The 16,215-nt window shown below is 45.7% G+C and overlaps 1 protein-coding gene and 1 long non-coding RNA gene across 2 annotated transcripts in view; one reads left to right on the forward strand and one right to left on the reverse strand.

Annotated features, from left to right (window-relative positions):
• MKL2 (MKL1/myocardin like 2) overlaps window positions 1-15,471 on the forward strand; it is a 130,345-nt gene extending 114,874 nt beyond the window's left edge. The window contains exons 14-16 of the mRNA XM_023529665.1: window positions 8-176; window positions 7,709-7,769; window positions 9,825-15,471. Of these exons, the coding sequence (XP_023385433.1) occupies window positions 8-176; window positions 7,709-7,769; window positions 9,825-10,357 (763 nt within the window). The 3' untranslated portion in view covers window positions 10,358-15,471. The remainder of the gene's footprint in view (window positions 1-7; window positions 177-7,708; window positions 7,770-9,824) is intronic.
• LOC111738565 lies at window positions 1,111-2,178 on the reverse strand. The gene is made up of 2 exons (XR_002779883.1): window positions 1,819-2,178; window positions 1,111-1,600 (listed from the first exon to the last, which is right to left on the reverse strand). It is a non-coding gene; the product is annotated as an uncharacterized LOC111738565 (long non-coding RNA).
• Window positions 15,472-16,215: the final 744 nt, after the last annotated feature.

Consider the following 16,215-nt stretch of genomic DNA (forward strand, 5'->3'; position numbering starts at 1 on the left):
GGGCGAGGAAGCTGACTGTGCTCCTCTGTGTGCCACAGCCTAGTTCGCCCCCCGCGCCCCAGCAGTTTGTCATCCAGCACTCTCTGTTTGGGAGCCCCGTCCCCAAGACGAAAGACCCTCCCCGCTACGAAGAGGCCATCAAGCAGACGCGAAGCGCCCAGCCCTCCTGCCCAGAGGTAAGCGAGGCTGGTGCCTCTGTCTCCTGTGTTGAGTAGAATCCCTTTTCTAAGAGGGACCTGCCTCAACAGAAAAACTTCGTGGCCAGGAGCCTCGTTTGCATAAAATCAAAATACCCTTTTACTGCGAAGACTCCAGACTTTCAAACAGGTTTCAGCCACTCTGTAACCTGCAATTAGAAATTCCAGGTTTGTCTTTTAACTTTTCCTTTGGATCCACGGATGAATCTAAATAGTTCTTCGTCAGTTTGTTCTTTTGCTTTTCTTTTAGCCGTGATCGTTGTACAGGTCCCTCTTTTTTCCTTACGTCAACTCTTCCTCTTAAGTGAAACTGACAACCTGATGGTTACAGAAAACAAAAGCACATCTCAGTTCTGACTGTGTGCCCCGAGTTCTCGTGGGCTGGGAGGTGCGGGTGTGTCTGCAGTTCCCTTCAGGGGACGTACTGCCTTGCTCTCGAAGAGCTGGTTATTGACATGTCACTTAACATTTCTGTTTTGCCCATTCTAGTCTCTTGAAAAACTTTTGCAAAACTTGTTTCCTAATTACAAAAATGTGTGTTAATTTGGAAATCTCAGAATAGTATAAAGTAGAAAAAGTCACCAATGATCCCACCACCCAGGATCCTCTATTAACATTCTGCTGTCTGTAATCCCATTTTTATGTCCTAGAATTTTTAAAAATACATTTGGGCGCATACTATTTCATAACTCAGTTTACGAGTTTACTGAATGAACGGGCTACGTACAGTACTCGTTTGTAGCTGTTTACTGAACACGTACATATTTAATTCCCATCCTTCCACTCCCTCACCTTTGGTGACCATCAGCTTGTTCTCTGAGTCTGTTTTATTCATTCATTTAAAATTTCACAAAAGAGCGAAATCCTTAGGATTTGATTTCTGAGGGGGAAGAGAACTTGCACAGAGAACACATGATGGCCAGGAAGCAAAATGCTCCCAAAACGGTATTTTTTATTTTTCAATTACACGTGACGTTATTATATTGCTTTCAGGTGTGCAACACATGGGTTACCCATTTCTATAACTCACTAAGTGACCACCCCGAGAATGGCAGTTTTGCAGCTTAGAGTCAGAGGAGGAGGGTGACAGGAAATCCACTGGTGGTGGCTCGAGGAGATGGGGGTCACACGGAAGGCGGCACGGGGAGACAGTTACCAGTGCACAGCACAGAGCGAGTGTGGGGGCGATGACGGTTCTGTGGTCTCGGCTGGTAGTTGTGTCTTCGAGGAGCCAGAAGAGAAAACTGACACATGATCTTAAGTGCAGAGACCAGGGACAGGGCTCACGCCCGGTAAGCGCTGACCTCTGCTGTCGGCCTGGGCCGTGGCTGCTATCAGTCTGAGTTTGTCAGGCCTGCCATGTGGTCCCCCATGCTTGTCAGTTTTATCACATAACCCCCTTTCTGTTCAAGAAAGAAGGGAAGGAAGAGTCATTTCTTGTTAGCCATCACACCGGAAGTTTGGGATCCAGAGCCAATACTGGATGAGCCGCAGGTTGAGCTTCAGGAAAAGCAGCAGTGTCTCCTTGGGAGGTGCAGGCTGTCTAATCGCCGCCCCTTCCTCCCCAGCCCCCCCATCGCCTTCCTGCCGGCGTCCGCGGGAGGAGGCCTTGTGTTCTCACCAGCATTGCTCTGCTCCCCATCACCACATGGTGCAGCCGTCAGGAGACAGGTCGGCCTGGTCATCGTACGTGACAGGGACGTGGCCGCTCGCAGTGAGATGTCACTCTGGGCCTGTGCAGCCAGCACCCAGGAGGGATTCACTGTGGTGTCCCCCTTGGTGTCCTGGGGTGTGTGCACTGGGCACAAGGCACCGTCACCTGTAGCACACCTGCAATCAGGCCCGAAACCGCCTCCACGCCACGTCTTACCCTGTCCCCTCTCAGTAACCATAGAGCTCCTAATCACTGACGATTTCCCAAAAGGGAGACCAAGAAAAGGGGTAGTGGCACAGGCTGAGTCATGTGGCCTGAGCTCGTTCCTTCATCTTTAACGTGTGTGATGTCACCTACCACACAGGTTGGCTGTGAGCATTAGTGTACTGTAAAACTTACCACATCAAGCCGCTTCAGTCACCAGATAGATGGTAGCTATACTGTCATGGTGATGATCATTATGGAAATATGCAGAGAGGCAACCAGCATCCTCAAATTGACATGGTTAGCGCTAGTTCTAAGAAAACGTAAAAGAGATGAAACTTGGCCACTGATGTTACAGAAAATGGGCAGGATTTGGCGGAGGTTGGCGAGCGAGTCTGGATTTTCACTTGCATTCTGACACTCTAGCTAGCAAATGCTTTCTTGGAAGGGCAGGGGCAAGAATAAGTCGCTTAAAATGTCCAGTTCTTTCTATTTTCTTGTGCAAAATGGGGATGGTAATGGCCACATCTCTGGGCTCTACTGGGAGACATAGAAGAGATGAGTGTTTTGATACATTGCATAACGTTGTGTGCCAGAGCTGACAGTGCCTGGAGTACTTTTGAGGCCCCTTTCCTTCGCTGATCTCGTGTTACCATGCTTTTACGTGAAATCCCATTTAGCCTCCTCTCACAGTCACTGGCTTACCCCAGGATGTTCTTACCCGCCCCCGCTCAACCCAACTACAGATAAAGGTGTGCCACCTGGCTGCTAGGCACGTGAAACTAATCAAATTGAGGCCTTAACAGCAGATTAAATCCTTCTTCCAAATGCAAAACGAATTTGTTTGCAACGACGTAAAACAAACAGTAATTGTAGGCCATGGTTCATGGCCTTTTGTGCATGGAAATGAGAGAACATTTTTAAAATACATATTCCTGAATGTCCCATCCTAGTTACCAGGGTCCAGGAATCCTCATTGTTAACAGATTTTCCATGTATACTGTGAGGAGAGACGTCAGTATCAAGGCAGGACTGTGTCTGTGGAGTGGGGGAGGCACTCAGATCACAGGCCAGGAAGCTGCTGGACGCCCCAAGGGACAAACCTACACAGCCCGGCATCCAGCTGCACCTGCCCCAACCCCCCTCCACAGCGCACAGACCGCGGGCTGAAACCTTCCTAAAACAAATCTGGGTCTACTTCAGTTGGCTTGTTGCAGCCACCTGTCTTCCCTTCACCCAGTTCGTGTCCTCGATAGACACTCCGTACTGGTCACCGCACCTCTTGTTCTTGAGAGTCTGTCTCACACCCTCCTACCCTGGGCAACCTCTGATGTCTGCTTCAGGTGTCACCTCTGCGGGCAAACTTACCCCGAGACCCTCCCGGCGAAGCTCGGGCCGCTCTGGCATCTCACAGCACTCCGCACAGAAGCGAGAGGGGGTCGCTGGTTCGCAGAGCTTCTCCTTCCATCAGACTGTGAATTCCTGGAAGATATTGATGACATTTATTTCTGGACCCCCAGTGCCTCACGGACATATGACACTATCTTCAATGGTCTTTGCCCACCATCTTACCTCTTCTTTCCTCAATGGAAGCACACCGAAACTGGATCTCCCCACCTCTCGGCTAGTCCTCACTCACCTCCTTTCCTTTCCTACCCAGGAGCACACTAAACCCTGGAGGTCAAAATCAAGGGTGAAGTGCTGCGGCTGGGGGCGGGAAACACAGGAGTGACTATGTTCAGATGTTTTATTACTATCCACTAGGCTGCTGGGAGCAATAAGAAGGCTGAAGCTTTCTTATTAAAAGATGACCATTTCTGCCAGCACCAAGCAGCTTTTAAAAAGTTAACACACATGTCAAAAATGGATCATGTCTGAAGGAAAAGGGAAGAAAAAAACTTCATTTCCTTTCTGGATGACAGTGACAGTCACATTTAGAAAAAATTAGTGATCAGCTCTAGAGGAAGACTCTACCCCCATGTGGTGCTGTTTATTCATGTGTTTGTAGGTGAGAGGCCAACTGCTTCCCCCACCCCCTGTTCCTGGGGGGACCCTAAATCTCTTAGTATACTGTTATGACTATTGGTAACATACCGCAGCTGTCTCCCCGGATGTAAACAGATAATTTCAGGACCTCGGGGAAAGAATTTGTGGCTGTGATTCATTGGTGCTAATGAGACAAGACAGTATGCTCCCATTGGTGAGAGGCTGAAACCCAAATTCCATCCTGTGCATGCCTTTTCTTGCAGACACTCTATAAAAGAAATTACTTGCAAATATGGTTGTCAAAGCCCCCATGCTCAAGGATGAGCGTCTGGCCTACAATTTTTAGCTCACTTTTTCTTTCTGAAATAGGGAGAATAGGGGTCACTTTAGATTTCTGGCTTGCCTTTGATGGGATGGGCCAAATGCACAGTCCATACTGGTCCACAGACAGGAACTCCCTCGTTTATGAATGATGGGAAATGGGTGCCAAGACGTTTTATTACCACAGTTTGGTATGTGCTTTTTACCCACACTTGGCTACAACGTGATGAGCATGGACAGATGTGCCTCAGGAATAAAGATGTCTGTCTGGCTTGGACCTGACCTCGATGGCCAGATGCTCATAGAACCTTGTGAACCACCCAAGTTTCTTGCATGTCAGGAGCTGAAAGAGACAACTTTACTCATGAACTTTCAGGCATCTCTGTTGGGACCCTGACTAATGCAAGAAGGGGTTTTCCTCCGTGTTTTGGCCCTTAACCAAAATCTCATAGCACCTCTCCCTAACGACAAGATGCCTTCCACAAGCTCGTGTGCATCTTGTCTCCCTGGGCCTCTCAGAAGCTGAGTCCAGAACCTCCGTGTTCAGATGGACGCTCACGTCCACATAGGATGAGAGACAGAAGCATTGTCTGTAGTGCGCTCAGTGAATGAGGGGTGCATTCCTTCTGGACAAGTGCAGATTCCCCACTTTAGACTTTGGTTATAAAATTAAATTTCGCTTTTTTAGTTCCTTTTAAATAAGTTGATAATTTTAATATTTTTTTTCTCCTGGTGGTTTTTTAAATTTCTTTCCGCATATCTAAAACTCACCTCTGGCTACTAAGTGAATATCTGTGCCTCAACTGACAAGATTCCTCAGTCATAGAGATACTTGGAATGCATGTAATGAATGTTCTAGAATCACTGGATGGAGAATAACTGAGTGAACATGCATATGATGCAGTGCCACACTTTAGCCATTGCAGTATTAGCCATTGACTAATTATCAGTACACACATAATAAAAAATGCAACTTAGACTTCCGGTCAAGTTGGCAGAATAAACACTGCACTCGCCTCCTCCCATGATCGCATTAAAATTATAACTAAATTATAGAGCAATCCACCTGGAGAACCACATGAAGACTAACTGAACAGAAGTCCTTTAACGATATACAGAAGAAACCACGTTGAGACTGGTAGGAGGGGCAGAGATACGAAACGTGTGGTGGTTGAGAATTGAGAAGGATCCTTGACTGCAGAGGTTCCCCCTGAGGAATGAGGGGGTTCCAGACAAATACTGGGCACCATAGCCCGGGGCACTGGTGCTAAGAAGAGGCTTCCCCACAACATTGGGACAGAAGCATGGTACTAGCATGAAAACAGACACACAGATCAATGGAACAGAATACAGATCCCAGAAATAAACCCAGGCCTACGTGGTCAATCTATAACAAAGGAGGCAAAAATATACAATCAAGTAAAGTAGTCTCTTCAATAAACAATGCTGGGAAAACTGAACAGATAAATGAAACTAGGCCACTTTCTTACATCATATACAAGAATAAACTCAAATGTAAGACCCCGGACCATAAAACTCCTAGAAGAAAACAACATCACTCTTAGTAATATTTCTTTGGCTTTGTCTCCTTGGGCAAGGGAACAAAAAAAAAAAAAAAAAAAAATAAAATACTTAGGAATAAATTTAACCAAAAATGTGAATTCTATTTCAGTAAGCCGTCATCGACATAAATAAGCTAATAAGTGCTAAAAAAAAAAAAAAAAAAAAAATGAGACTACATCAAATCAAAATATTTTTGCATAGCAAAGGAGACCATCAACAAAATGAGAAAACCTACTGAAGGAGTAAATATTCGCCAATGATACATCTGATAAGGGTTAATATCCAAAATATAGAAGGAACTCATATAACTCAACACCAAAAATAATCCAGTTAAAAAATGGGCAGAGGACCTGAATAGACATTTCTCCAAAGAGGACATACAGATGGCCAACAGACATGAAAAGATACTCACCATCAATAATCATCAGGGAAATGCAAATGAAAACCACAGTGAGAGATCACCTCACACCTGTCAGAAGGGCTGTCATCAATAAATCAAAGAACAAGTGTTGGTGAGGATGTAGAGAAAAGGGAACCCTCGTGCACTGCTGGTGGGAATATGAATTGGTACAGCCACTAAAGAAACAGTGTGGAGGTTCCTCAAAACGTTAAAAATAGAACTAGCACATGACCGAGCAATTCCACTTCTGAGTCTATCTGAAAAAAAAATCCAAACTAATTTGAAAAGACGTATGTACCCCTGTGTTCAGTGCAGCGCTGTTTACAATAGCCAAGACATGGAAGCAACCTAAGTGCCCATCAACAGTGTGTCCATAAACAGATCAATGGATAAAGTAGTAGTACACACAATGGAATATTACTCAGCCATAAAAAAGAATGAAATCTTGCCATTTGAGGCGAAGTGGTTGGACTTAGAGGGTATTATGTTAAGTGAAATGAGTCAGACAGAGAAAGACAAAACCCGTATCATTTCACTTACATGTAGAATCTAAAAAACAAAATAAACGAACAAACTGATAGATGCAGAGAACAAAGTGATGGTTGCCAGATGGGAAGGGAGTTGGAGGACGGGTGAGAAAGGGGAAGGGATGAAGAAGTGCGAACTGCCAGATACAAAAACGGTCACGGGGTGCAGCATAGGGAATATAGTCAACGTTGTAGTAACTATGTATGGTGGAAGGTGGTGATCACCCCATAAGTTATATAAATGTCTAATCACTGTGTTGCACAAGTGTAACTGAAAAATAAATTTTTAAATACAGCCAATTCTGTATTTACCCAGGAGAAAAGAAAGCATATGTCTATACAAAGATGTATACACCAATGTTTACAACAACTGTATTCATAATAGCCAAAAACTAGAAACAACCCAAACAAACTGGTATTTTCCTACAAAGAAAAACTTCTCAGCAGCGAAAAGAAATGAACTATTCCTAAGGTATACAATATGACATGGATAAATCTCAAAATTATGTTGAGTAAAACGAAGCCACTACCACCACCCTCCAAAAAAGTACATACTGTATGAAATTTACATAAACCTTTAGAAAATAAACTAATCTACAGTGAAAGCAAGCAAAGCAGCGGGTCGCCGGGGATGAGGTCAGTCTTATCACAAAGGAACGTGAGGAAACCAGGAGCGATGGCTGTGCTGCCTGGGTTTTGCTCATAGTTTTCTGAGCGTGTATATGTCGACACTTACAACAAAACCGCACAGTTCAGGTAAGTACAGTCCAGTGTGGCAGGTACTCAGTGAAACGGGAGAGATGCGGCCGGAGCACCCCCGCCGTGTGAGCGCGCCTCACCCGCCCCTCTGTCGCAGGTGTCCAGCGCGCACAGCCAGCAGATGGATGACCTCTTCGACATCCTCATTAAGAGCGGAGGTAGGTCAAACGCCAGCCACGCCGGACCCCTCGCCTCTTACCACGGGTTTACAACCGTCTTCTAATCCTAACTGAATTTACTGTTTTAAAATCTGTTAAATTCAGGCCATTGAAACAACTTACTTACAAGTGGAGGAAAAGCCATTGTTTCTGGTTAAAATTGTAAGGTAATGTTAGGTTTATCCATGGATATAAACCTGCTGAAAAACATAAACCATCTCAAAATAGCCAAGTAGAATTAGAATTAAATTTCACATTGAAAAACTTCAAAATTTGTTCCATATGCTCCATATCAGTCCTTGAGATGGGGTAAAAAACACTGCAACTCATGTGTTATTTTTGTAACAGCCAAGCTGCCTGGCTCGGGTTCCGGTGACCTTATTAATATTCAAAGCCAAGTCCAAAAGTACTTTCTACATATAATTGAAAATCTTATTTTACAAGGGATAAAGGGGGGATATAAACCACAAAAAAAAAATCAACAATGTGTCCCTCAGCTTACATATCTTTAAAAATAAGTATAAAATCAGTATTTTAAAAATTCAAATGCTATTTTGGAATATTTTAAAGTATTCTTAAATTTCCCTAATGAGTTTTATTCGGATTTTTAAATAGTTATCAAAATTTCTTTATTCATACCAGGTACTGTTTGATTTTGAGGTTAATGATCTTGTCATAATGTTTGGTATAACAGAAAATTCTTGATTGACTACAGACCTACATGTGCCAATAGCAGTTTTTTTGCTAAGAACTATGTAAGCCTTGCAAAATAATTTAAACTCATGATTTATCTAAACTATAGAAATTAGAGAAATAGACATTCAATGCCCTGAATTTAAGATTTTAAAAAATGCCTTTTGCCAAATTGAATGAAAATAAAGACTTCTTAAAATGATTAAAAAGAGTAATTTTTACAGCCTAAACTTAGAAATTAAAATGTGACAGTCATCAAGTAATTGAGTTATTTTCTAAAAGGAATAATTTTTTATGGCTAAGTCTCCAGTGAGTATTTTTCCATCTTATTGTAAACTGATACCAGTAACGATGAGAACAGAGGTTTACGTAGTGGATGACAGACTTCTAAGATTGCACTTTCAGCTTTCAAAACAATCCAGAGGTGACCACAGAGCACGAAAAGTAACGTGAACTGTCCTGACAGTTCACACAGAGGAATCACATCTTCGGCTTTCCCTCACCTGCTTACGCTGCCCATCACTTAGCTGTAAGAGCTTTCGGTCATTAAGTCCATTTCCTAGTGTAGGCACATGTAAATGAAACCAAGTCAGAAAGATAACGCCATTCAAATGTGTGTGGCCAAGTGAACACTTATCTGCAGCCGATGGTCCACTCATTTGCTACTTGATCTGGCAAGGAATATAACACATCATTAATGCTTATTAAGGCATTACCAAACCCTCAAGATTTTATATGAACTCGAAAAACAAGACCAAAAAAGTGAGAAAAATGAGGTCAAAAAGAGCCATGTGTTAGCTTTAATTCAGAAATGAATTAAATAAGATGGCATTATGTCTTTTTGGAAATGTATACAGAATACACATGGCTAACCTGCTACAGAGTTTGACTATAATGATAAAAAAGAAAAAAATACGATTGTAGCTTTCCCAGTAGGAAGGACGCCGTTCCCGTGTGCACACAGCCAGGACGCACATGTCCACGGTCACGCCCAGGGCAGTGCTGCTGCGACCGCAGGTCTGTGGTGCACAGTGAGACACGAGCCTCCCTGTAAGCCCAGGACCCGAGGATTAGATAACCCAGGACACCGACTCCTACCCAGTGGGAAGTCGCTGCTTTGATGCTTATTACTCTTACTAAAAATTGAAAGCACATCAGAATGTTCTAAACATAAATGTTTACCTACTTAACTGAAATGACCCATCACCCTAAATGTCACCAGGGACCCACAGCATTCTCTTCCTGCACTTAAGACAGGCTGTAAGTCATAGCAAAGAGCAAAATAACTGTCTTAGTAATTAATAAGAATTTTTGAATAGTAGTAAGTCTTTACTTACTAATTACTTCTGTTATTTTACACAGAGATTTCCCTCCCTATAAAGGAAGAGCCTTCTCCTATTTCCAAAATGAGACCAGTGACAGCCAGCATCACCACAATGCCAGTCAACACCGTGGTGTCCCGGCCACCACCCCAAGTCCAAATGGCACCACCCATGTCCTTAGAACCTATGAGCAGTTTATGTGCCAGCTTAGAGAACCAGCTAGAAGCTTTCCTGGATGGAACTCTACCTTCAGCCAGTGAGATCCCTCCACTGCAAAGCAGCAGTGCGGACAGAGAGCCCTTCCCGCTGGCGGACGACCTCCAGGACGACCTGCTGAGTCACTCTGGAACGCTGGACCGTTCTCACTCGCCCATGGAAACGACCGAGGCCCAGTTCGCCGCGAGCACACCCTGTCTGTCACTCGACCTCTCCGACGCGCACCTGGACAACATGGAGTGGCTGGACCTCACCGTGCCCAGCGCGGCGGGGCTCGCGCCTCTCGGCACCGCCGCCCCGGGTATGTTCTCTGCGGACTTTCTGGACCCCCAGGACCTGCCGCTGCCATGGGACTAGTGCGGACTCCCCGTCTCAGAGGTCACGGGGCTCAGGGAGATAAAGATGATTCTGAAAGGTCACTTTTTAAAGACAGAGCCACAGCTGCATTGTCGCAATTAAAATATGTTCTCACAGAAAGGACAGATAGGTGGTCACAGCCCGGAAACCAAGCTTGGCAGCATTTCACTGCATCCAGCAGTGAATGTCTGCAGTTGAGTGCGGCACAGGGCCTTCTGCAAACTCACTCCTCAAAGACAACGCATCTGTTTCTCCAGACTTCAGCAAAGAACAGATTGTGTCTTAGGTGAAAACAAAGAAGGCCGTGTGCGCAGGGTAAGACAGGATTCTCTGGTGTCAGCTACACACACACCCGTGGCCACGCTAAGGCCCTGAACAAGAGGGGGACAGGTCCACTCAGAAAAGAACGCCGGTGACAGGGAGGTGAGAGGCCACCACACACAGATTTCCCACACTCAGCCTGAGCACAGCCCGGGACGCCGCGGGGTCAGAGGCAGCGGCGCCAGCCAGGCGACGGCTTCCGGCTGACGGCTTTGGTTCCATTCAGAAACCAGTGTAATTTTTTCCTCTTGTAGTTTATTTTGTGATTTTTGGAATCTTAGATTTCCAAATTGAAATGGAAGCTCTTTCAGCATAACCAGACAATGTCTAGAAAATGCTGTCATAAACAATCCACTGATAACACTGAAAATTCTATGAGCAGCCCCCTGGGTTGATTAGATCGATTTAATGTATAAACTAGATATTTGTACGCACACTCGGAAGTTGTGGTTTGTCCAGCCTGCGTTGGGTAAGGAATTGGGTATCCGTCCAGCAGCCCTACTTCTTTAACAACTCGACTGTTTCTAGAGTACTTGAGCCACGCGTGTCTCCATGTTTAAAGAACCGCTGACTGACTTTCAGGTAACCAGACGCATCTCAAAGAACCAAGAAAAGGCTTCAGTGTAAAACATCTTTCTGAGCTGGTGAGCTGCAGAATGGAAACCAGGGAGAAGTCTTTCTTCCGCAGGATGCTCCCGCACGGTTACAGGCTAGACTGTCACCAGGGCGGCCTCCAGTCCCCAGCTCCGTTCTGGCTGTCCTCTCCTCTGTCGCTGATCCTGGTCATCGTTTTACAGGCTTGTAACTGGATGCAGTACCCAAGCTCTTGCTAATTATCAAGCCGGAGATTGAAAAACTGGAGGTTTATTAGTTTTTATATAGACTAAAAGTTATCAAATATTTGTTGAGTAGTTTCTTAAGAATTTTCTAAAATGCCAACTATCACAAGATTTCCAAAATGATTTCTAGCTCATCGTTTAAATACATGACAAAATGTACATAACTGAAAAGACCTGAAATCTACCAAAAAGTGTGGAGGTTTTTATTAAATAACATTATTGTGCTTTCCACCTCACTTGTGTAAACCCTAGGACCAGGCTGCTTTCTCCAGGTCATTAAATGGTAACTTCCCACAGTGACATGCAAGAGGCAGCCTGACCCATTATTCAAGAAGAATTGTGAATCATTTCTGGGTTTGTGTTCTGCCTAAGAGCTGATCTTAGTTCAAATTTTTATTGCAGCTTGTAAATTTCACTACAGGTAAGAAAAGACCGTTTTTCTAGAATTTGGTTGCTGAACACTGGGGCCCCTCTGCCAGCTGGCACGTCCATGTCCCGATGTGAAAGCCTCTGCTGGTCCAGGGCAGAGACAGGTACCCTGTGTGCTCTGTGCTGAGTAGTTAGGTGCTTCGAGCTTGGTCGTCCGACCTTGGGATCCAGTCACCCATTACCCAGACCACCACCACCGGACCAAGCTCGGCAGGAGCCTTCGCCTCCGTGGGCGGAATGTGCATCCTGGCGTCAGCTCCTTTCAGAAGGGCCCGTCCCCAAGGGGCAGGGCTGCTGCCTTAGGAAGGTGCTTTTCTCAAGGGAGGTCTTAGCGATGGGTTTTTGTCTAGAGCTTATCTGGTCCACACCTGGACTCTGAGCATCATCTTCACTCAGATTCACATGGCTGCTTAGCGCCAATATCAGTGGGCCTGTAGGAGGCAACCGAACAGCTAGTGAATAACTTGGATGCTTGCTGGATAACCCTCTGCTTCCATCTTTCCAAACTCTGTGCACAGGCCATTTGCTAGCCCTCAGCTCCCCTTACTGCTTTTTAAATTAGAGTTTAGAAGCTGCCACAGGCAGGCCGCTCTCCAACACACACCTCAGCGCAGAAAATGCCCCTCATCAGCCTGCTCTTTGACTGTGTTGCTGACATGCCCACTTCACGTGTGTTCAAACTTTTATGTGGTAGCATCTCCTTAAAAGGCAGAGTCTCTGGTTTCCAAGTCAACCAGCACCCACTCGCACTGGTCCGCTGGGCAGCAGGCCGGGCATCTGTGCCACTCTCCAGGGTCCTGGCTACACGCTCCAGGTCAGACAGAGGACGCAGACCAGGTGTAGCCTGTGACGTGACCAAGGTGACATGGTAACCAAGGCCCCTCTGACCTGACTCAGTGTGCTTCGCGGTAACTGCAGTGGGAACGGTGTTTACTAAGAGGATGACTGCTGTCAGTGGCAGTGAGCCTCGTGGACTTTCAAGCCCAGGCCAGAACAGTGGCTGGGCTGTCGGTGCGCGTGCGTGTGGTTTAGAGGCGGCTGTTGTACGCCATCGTGCAGGATAGCGTGTTGCCAACTTCTAGAAGCGTGTCATCTCACAACCAGCCTCACTTCCCTAACTACTCCCGAAGCACAGTAGTCTGCAGCTCACGCTCCTCATAGACGTAGGTATCCGGTCAGACCTCTGGGGCAGGGGGCGGAGGGGACAGAAAGTTACTCCAAAGCTTCTACGAAGTCTGTGAGAGTCCAGGGTATGTGGTCAGCTTGTACATTTCAGCAAAGCGCGTGCTAGCAAACCCCTGCACAGGCTCGTGGTCCCCTTGTAGTTCTTCCTGAAATGTGAGGTCCACTGTCCAGCGCCCGCCACTCAGCTGTACATAGACGTGCTCTGGATCTGTGAGGTTTCTTGCTCAGATACTATTTGTGTTTGTTTTATATGAATATTTTTATAATACTAAAGAGATCTTATTTAAACTTCCTTTTAAACTGCACGGCCCTGTGACCCGCATGAGTGACACTTCCGTAAGTGCTGTTAAGGGTGGTGGCAAAGGCGGTCTGCTGCTGCCTCCAAGTTGCCACCTGTTGCAACGAAGTCACGTAATCAGACAGCGCCAGCGAACTGTGCGGTCGGCGGACACCGAGTGCTGTGTGAGGAGCATGTCACCCATTCTGTCACCAAAGCTGACGCAGGCTTCCTCTCCCTTCAACCCCAGATCATTCCAGGCCCCATGGCTTCAGAGCCCTTTCAGAATTCCCAGGCTGAAACGGGCCAGCACAGCTGACAAAACTGCTGTCCCCACAAGTGGTGGGACAGTCCCTTTACGTCTACAAACAGACCCGGCCTTGGAGAAGCGGTCAGGCGCTGTAGCAGGGTCGGTGCACCCGCACCCGAGCTGCGGTCAGCGGGGGGAGCGCGCGGCACCCCCAGGGGCTCAAGAGCGTTAGGGAGAGCAGCTGTGGGCGTCCACCAGCAAACGGGTCCCTCATCCACATTCGCAGACAGCCCTACGTCTTCGCCTTCCGTCACTGCAAACGTGAGCCCTGACTACAGGCAATAATGCAGCAGAACACCAGACTGCCCGCTGCCTAGAGGCCACAGAATTCGCCCAGATTATCTAAAAACATTAACTGGAAGGTCAGGTTTATCTCGGAACACCGCTGGAGTGCAGCCGTGTATCTGGAGAGCATCCGAACTGCGTTTCAGCGCTTTTAAGTGGCTTCAGTCAAAACTGGAAAATCACAATTCAGATGTAGTAATTCTTTTTCAAACTTTCGATCTCTCTCTTGCTCAGTGGTCTTTCCGGGCTCCATTTTTATGTGTGAGGTGGCCGTCTGCATGGCAATGAGCGGGTCTGTGTGTTTTCCCCGTTCGCCCTTTCTTTCAGTGTTTGAGGAAAATACCCTTGCGAGGGGTTTCTACCAGAAATCTTTGGTTCGAGGCCTGTAGTTCAAAAAGCTGCACATGTTTACAGAAGCTCTCTTACCCTCCACGCAAACACACTGCTCTGTGAATCATTACTGAAAAATGTCACCATTTTGTGACAACAGGATGGCATCTCAGATCTACAAGGTGCTGTCTGGAGTCAGATAAAACCTGTCATTGGTGGTATCGACGCTGCTGTCGTGTTTAACAGAGCTTTGTGCCAACACTAAGACAAAGCTTTAACAAAGGTCACAGACTCACTGAGACTCGTACCAATTACCTCTATGTTACGCTCTAAGAAAACTTGCTGATTTGGTCGGAGGAGGAAGCATTTGGGAAAGGGTTTAGTATCTACCCAAAGTACTTAACCTCAAGTAACCAGTAGTAATGCAAACTCGCTTTAAAGGAACCAAAGGCATTGCCAAGTATTTGCCAAAAGGAGGCACTTTTTATTTAAAATTTGAGACTAACGAGATCTCAAAAATCAGTCCCATAAAGGTATTATCCATTTTAGGTTATAATTTTCACAAAGATGTAGATATTTCTCTCTTGTTTTGATGTAAAAGAGTATATAGATTTGTTTTGTTGGTTTAGGAATAGTACCTATTTAGTAGCTAATGCAAAGTTTTTTCCTTGCCACGTACGAGTTGGTTTTCCTCTCCTGCCTGCAACAGAAATGCGGCGTGATCGGTGTTTCTCTTCTCGTTGTCATCGTCGCATTATGTCCCAGCATCTCACTTTATGAAAAAAAAGGAGACAGATACCCATCTACAGAGCCCTGCTTAGTGAAGCACCCATTTAAGAAAAAAAATTATGGCGATCGGGGGTCCATTCATGTATTGCCTTTATGTTGTTTTTTAAAAGAAAACCATGATGCCTTTGTATTTGCTGTTTGCACCCCTGAAATCAATTCCATGCCACGTTGAACGCCGTCCATTTTGCACATGTACTGTACATAGGTAATGCATACTGTATTTTTATATGTGTGCACATTTATCATCAGATCTTTTGTACATAGTGGCAGTATTGTAGCTGATCGGAAAATGTTTGATATCTCAGCAATTTTGCATTTTTGTGTCTCAAATAAAAAACATTTTGATGTACTACAAGTCTCTCTGTGCAAAGGAAAGACCGCGGGTGGGTCGGGGGAGGGGGGCCGTTGGAGCTGGGCGGGGCGAGGCGGGTTTGGGAGGAGGCGCCACCTTCAAAACACACCTCACGCAGACAGTCGCCAGACGGAACAAGTGGACTCGTCAAGGTGGGCTCTGTAGATCATACGTCAGCTGCACCACTCTTCCCCAGGACCACAAGATACAGAATAGAACCAGGGACTAGCTGAACTTGAACATGACGAGATTTACACCAAAATCATGTTCACTCTTCCACGATCCTAAGGAGACACTGAACCAAAGACGTGACGGACGGGTGTTCCCCAGGGGTCAGCACACGCTGACAGCAATAACTGCACCACCACCAAAATTCCTGACAGACCCAGATAATCCTTTGACTTAGCCAAGTTTCAAAAGCAGCTATTTATAGAGCATGCAAGATTGTTTTTCTTTAGAATTCACTACTGTTCTAGTAAGATGGCGTTTACTTTTCAACCCAAAAGCCCACGGTTACAGTAGAGTTTTGAGAACAGCATTACATTTTCCTCCTTGCTTTGACGAAATAAAATAATGAGTAAACTTGACTGACGACCATAACTTTCACGTAATTACTTGTGTATGGAAATGAGCAGCATATCAACCACAGAGAGAGAAAAGATCACTAACTGCCTACATACAGTAAAAGCTTCAGTACCCATGACACTTAGAGACCAAGAGAGCAACCTCAACGGACCAGTC

Source organism: Pteropus vampyrus, unplaced genomic scaffold (assembly GCF_000151845.1).
Source record: "Pteropus vampyrus isolate Shadow unplaced genomic scaffold, Pvam_2.0 Scaffold40, whole genome shotgun sequence".
Taxonomy (NCBI): Eukaryota; Metazoa; Chordata; class Mammalia; order Chiroptera; family Pteropodidae; genus Pteropus; species Pteropus vampyrus.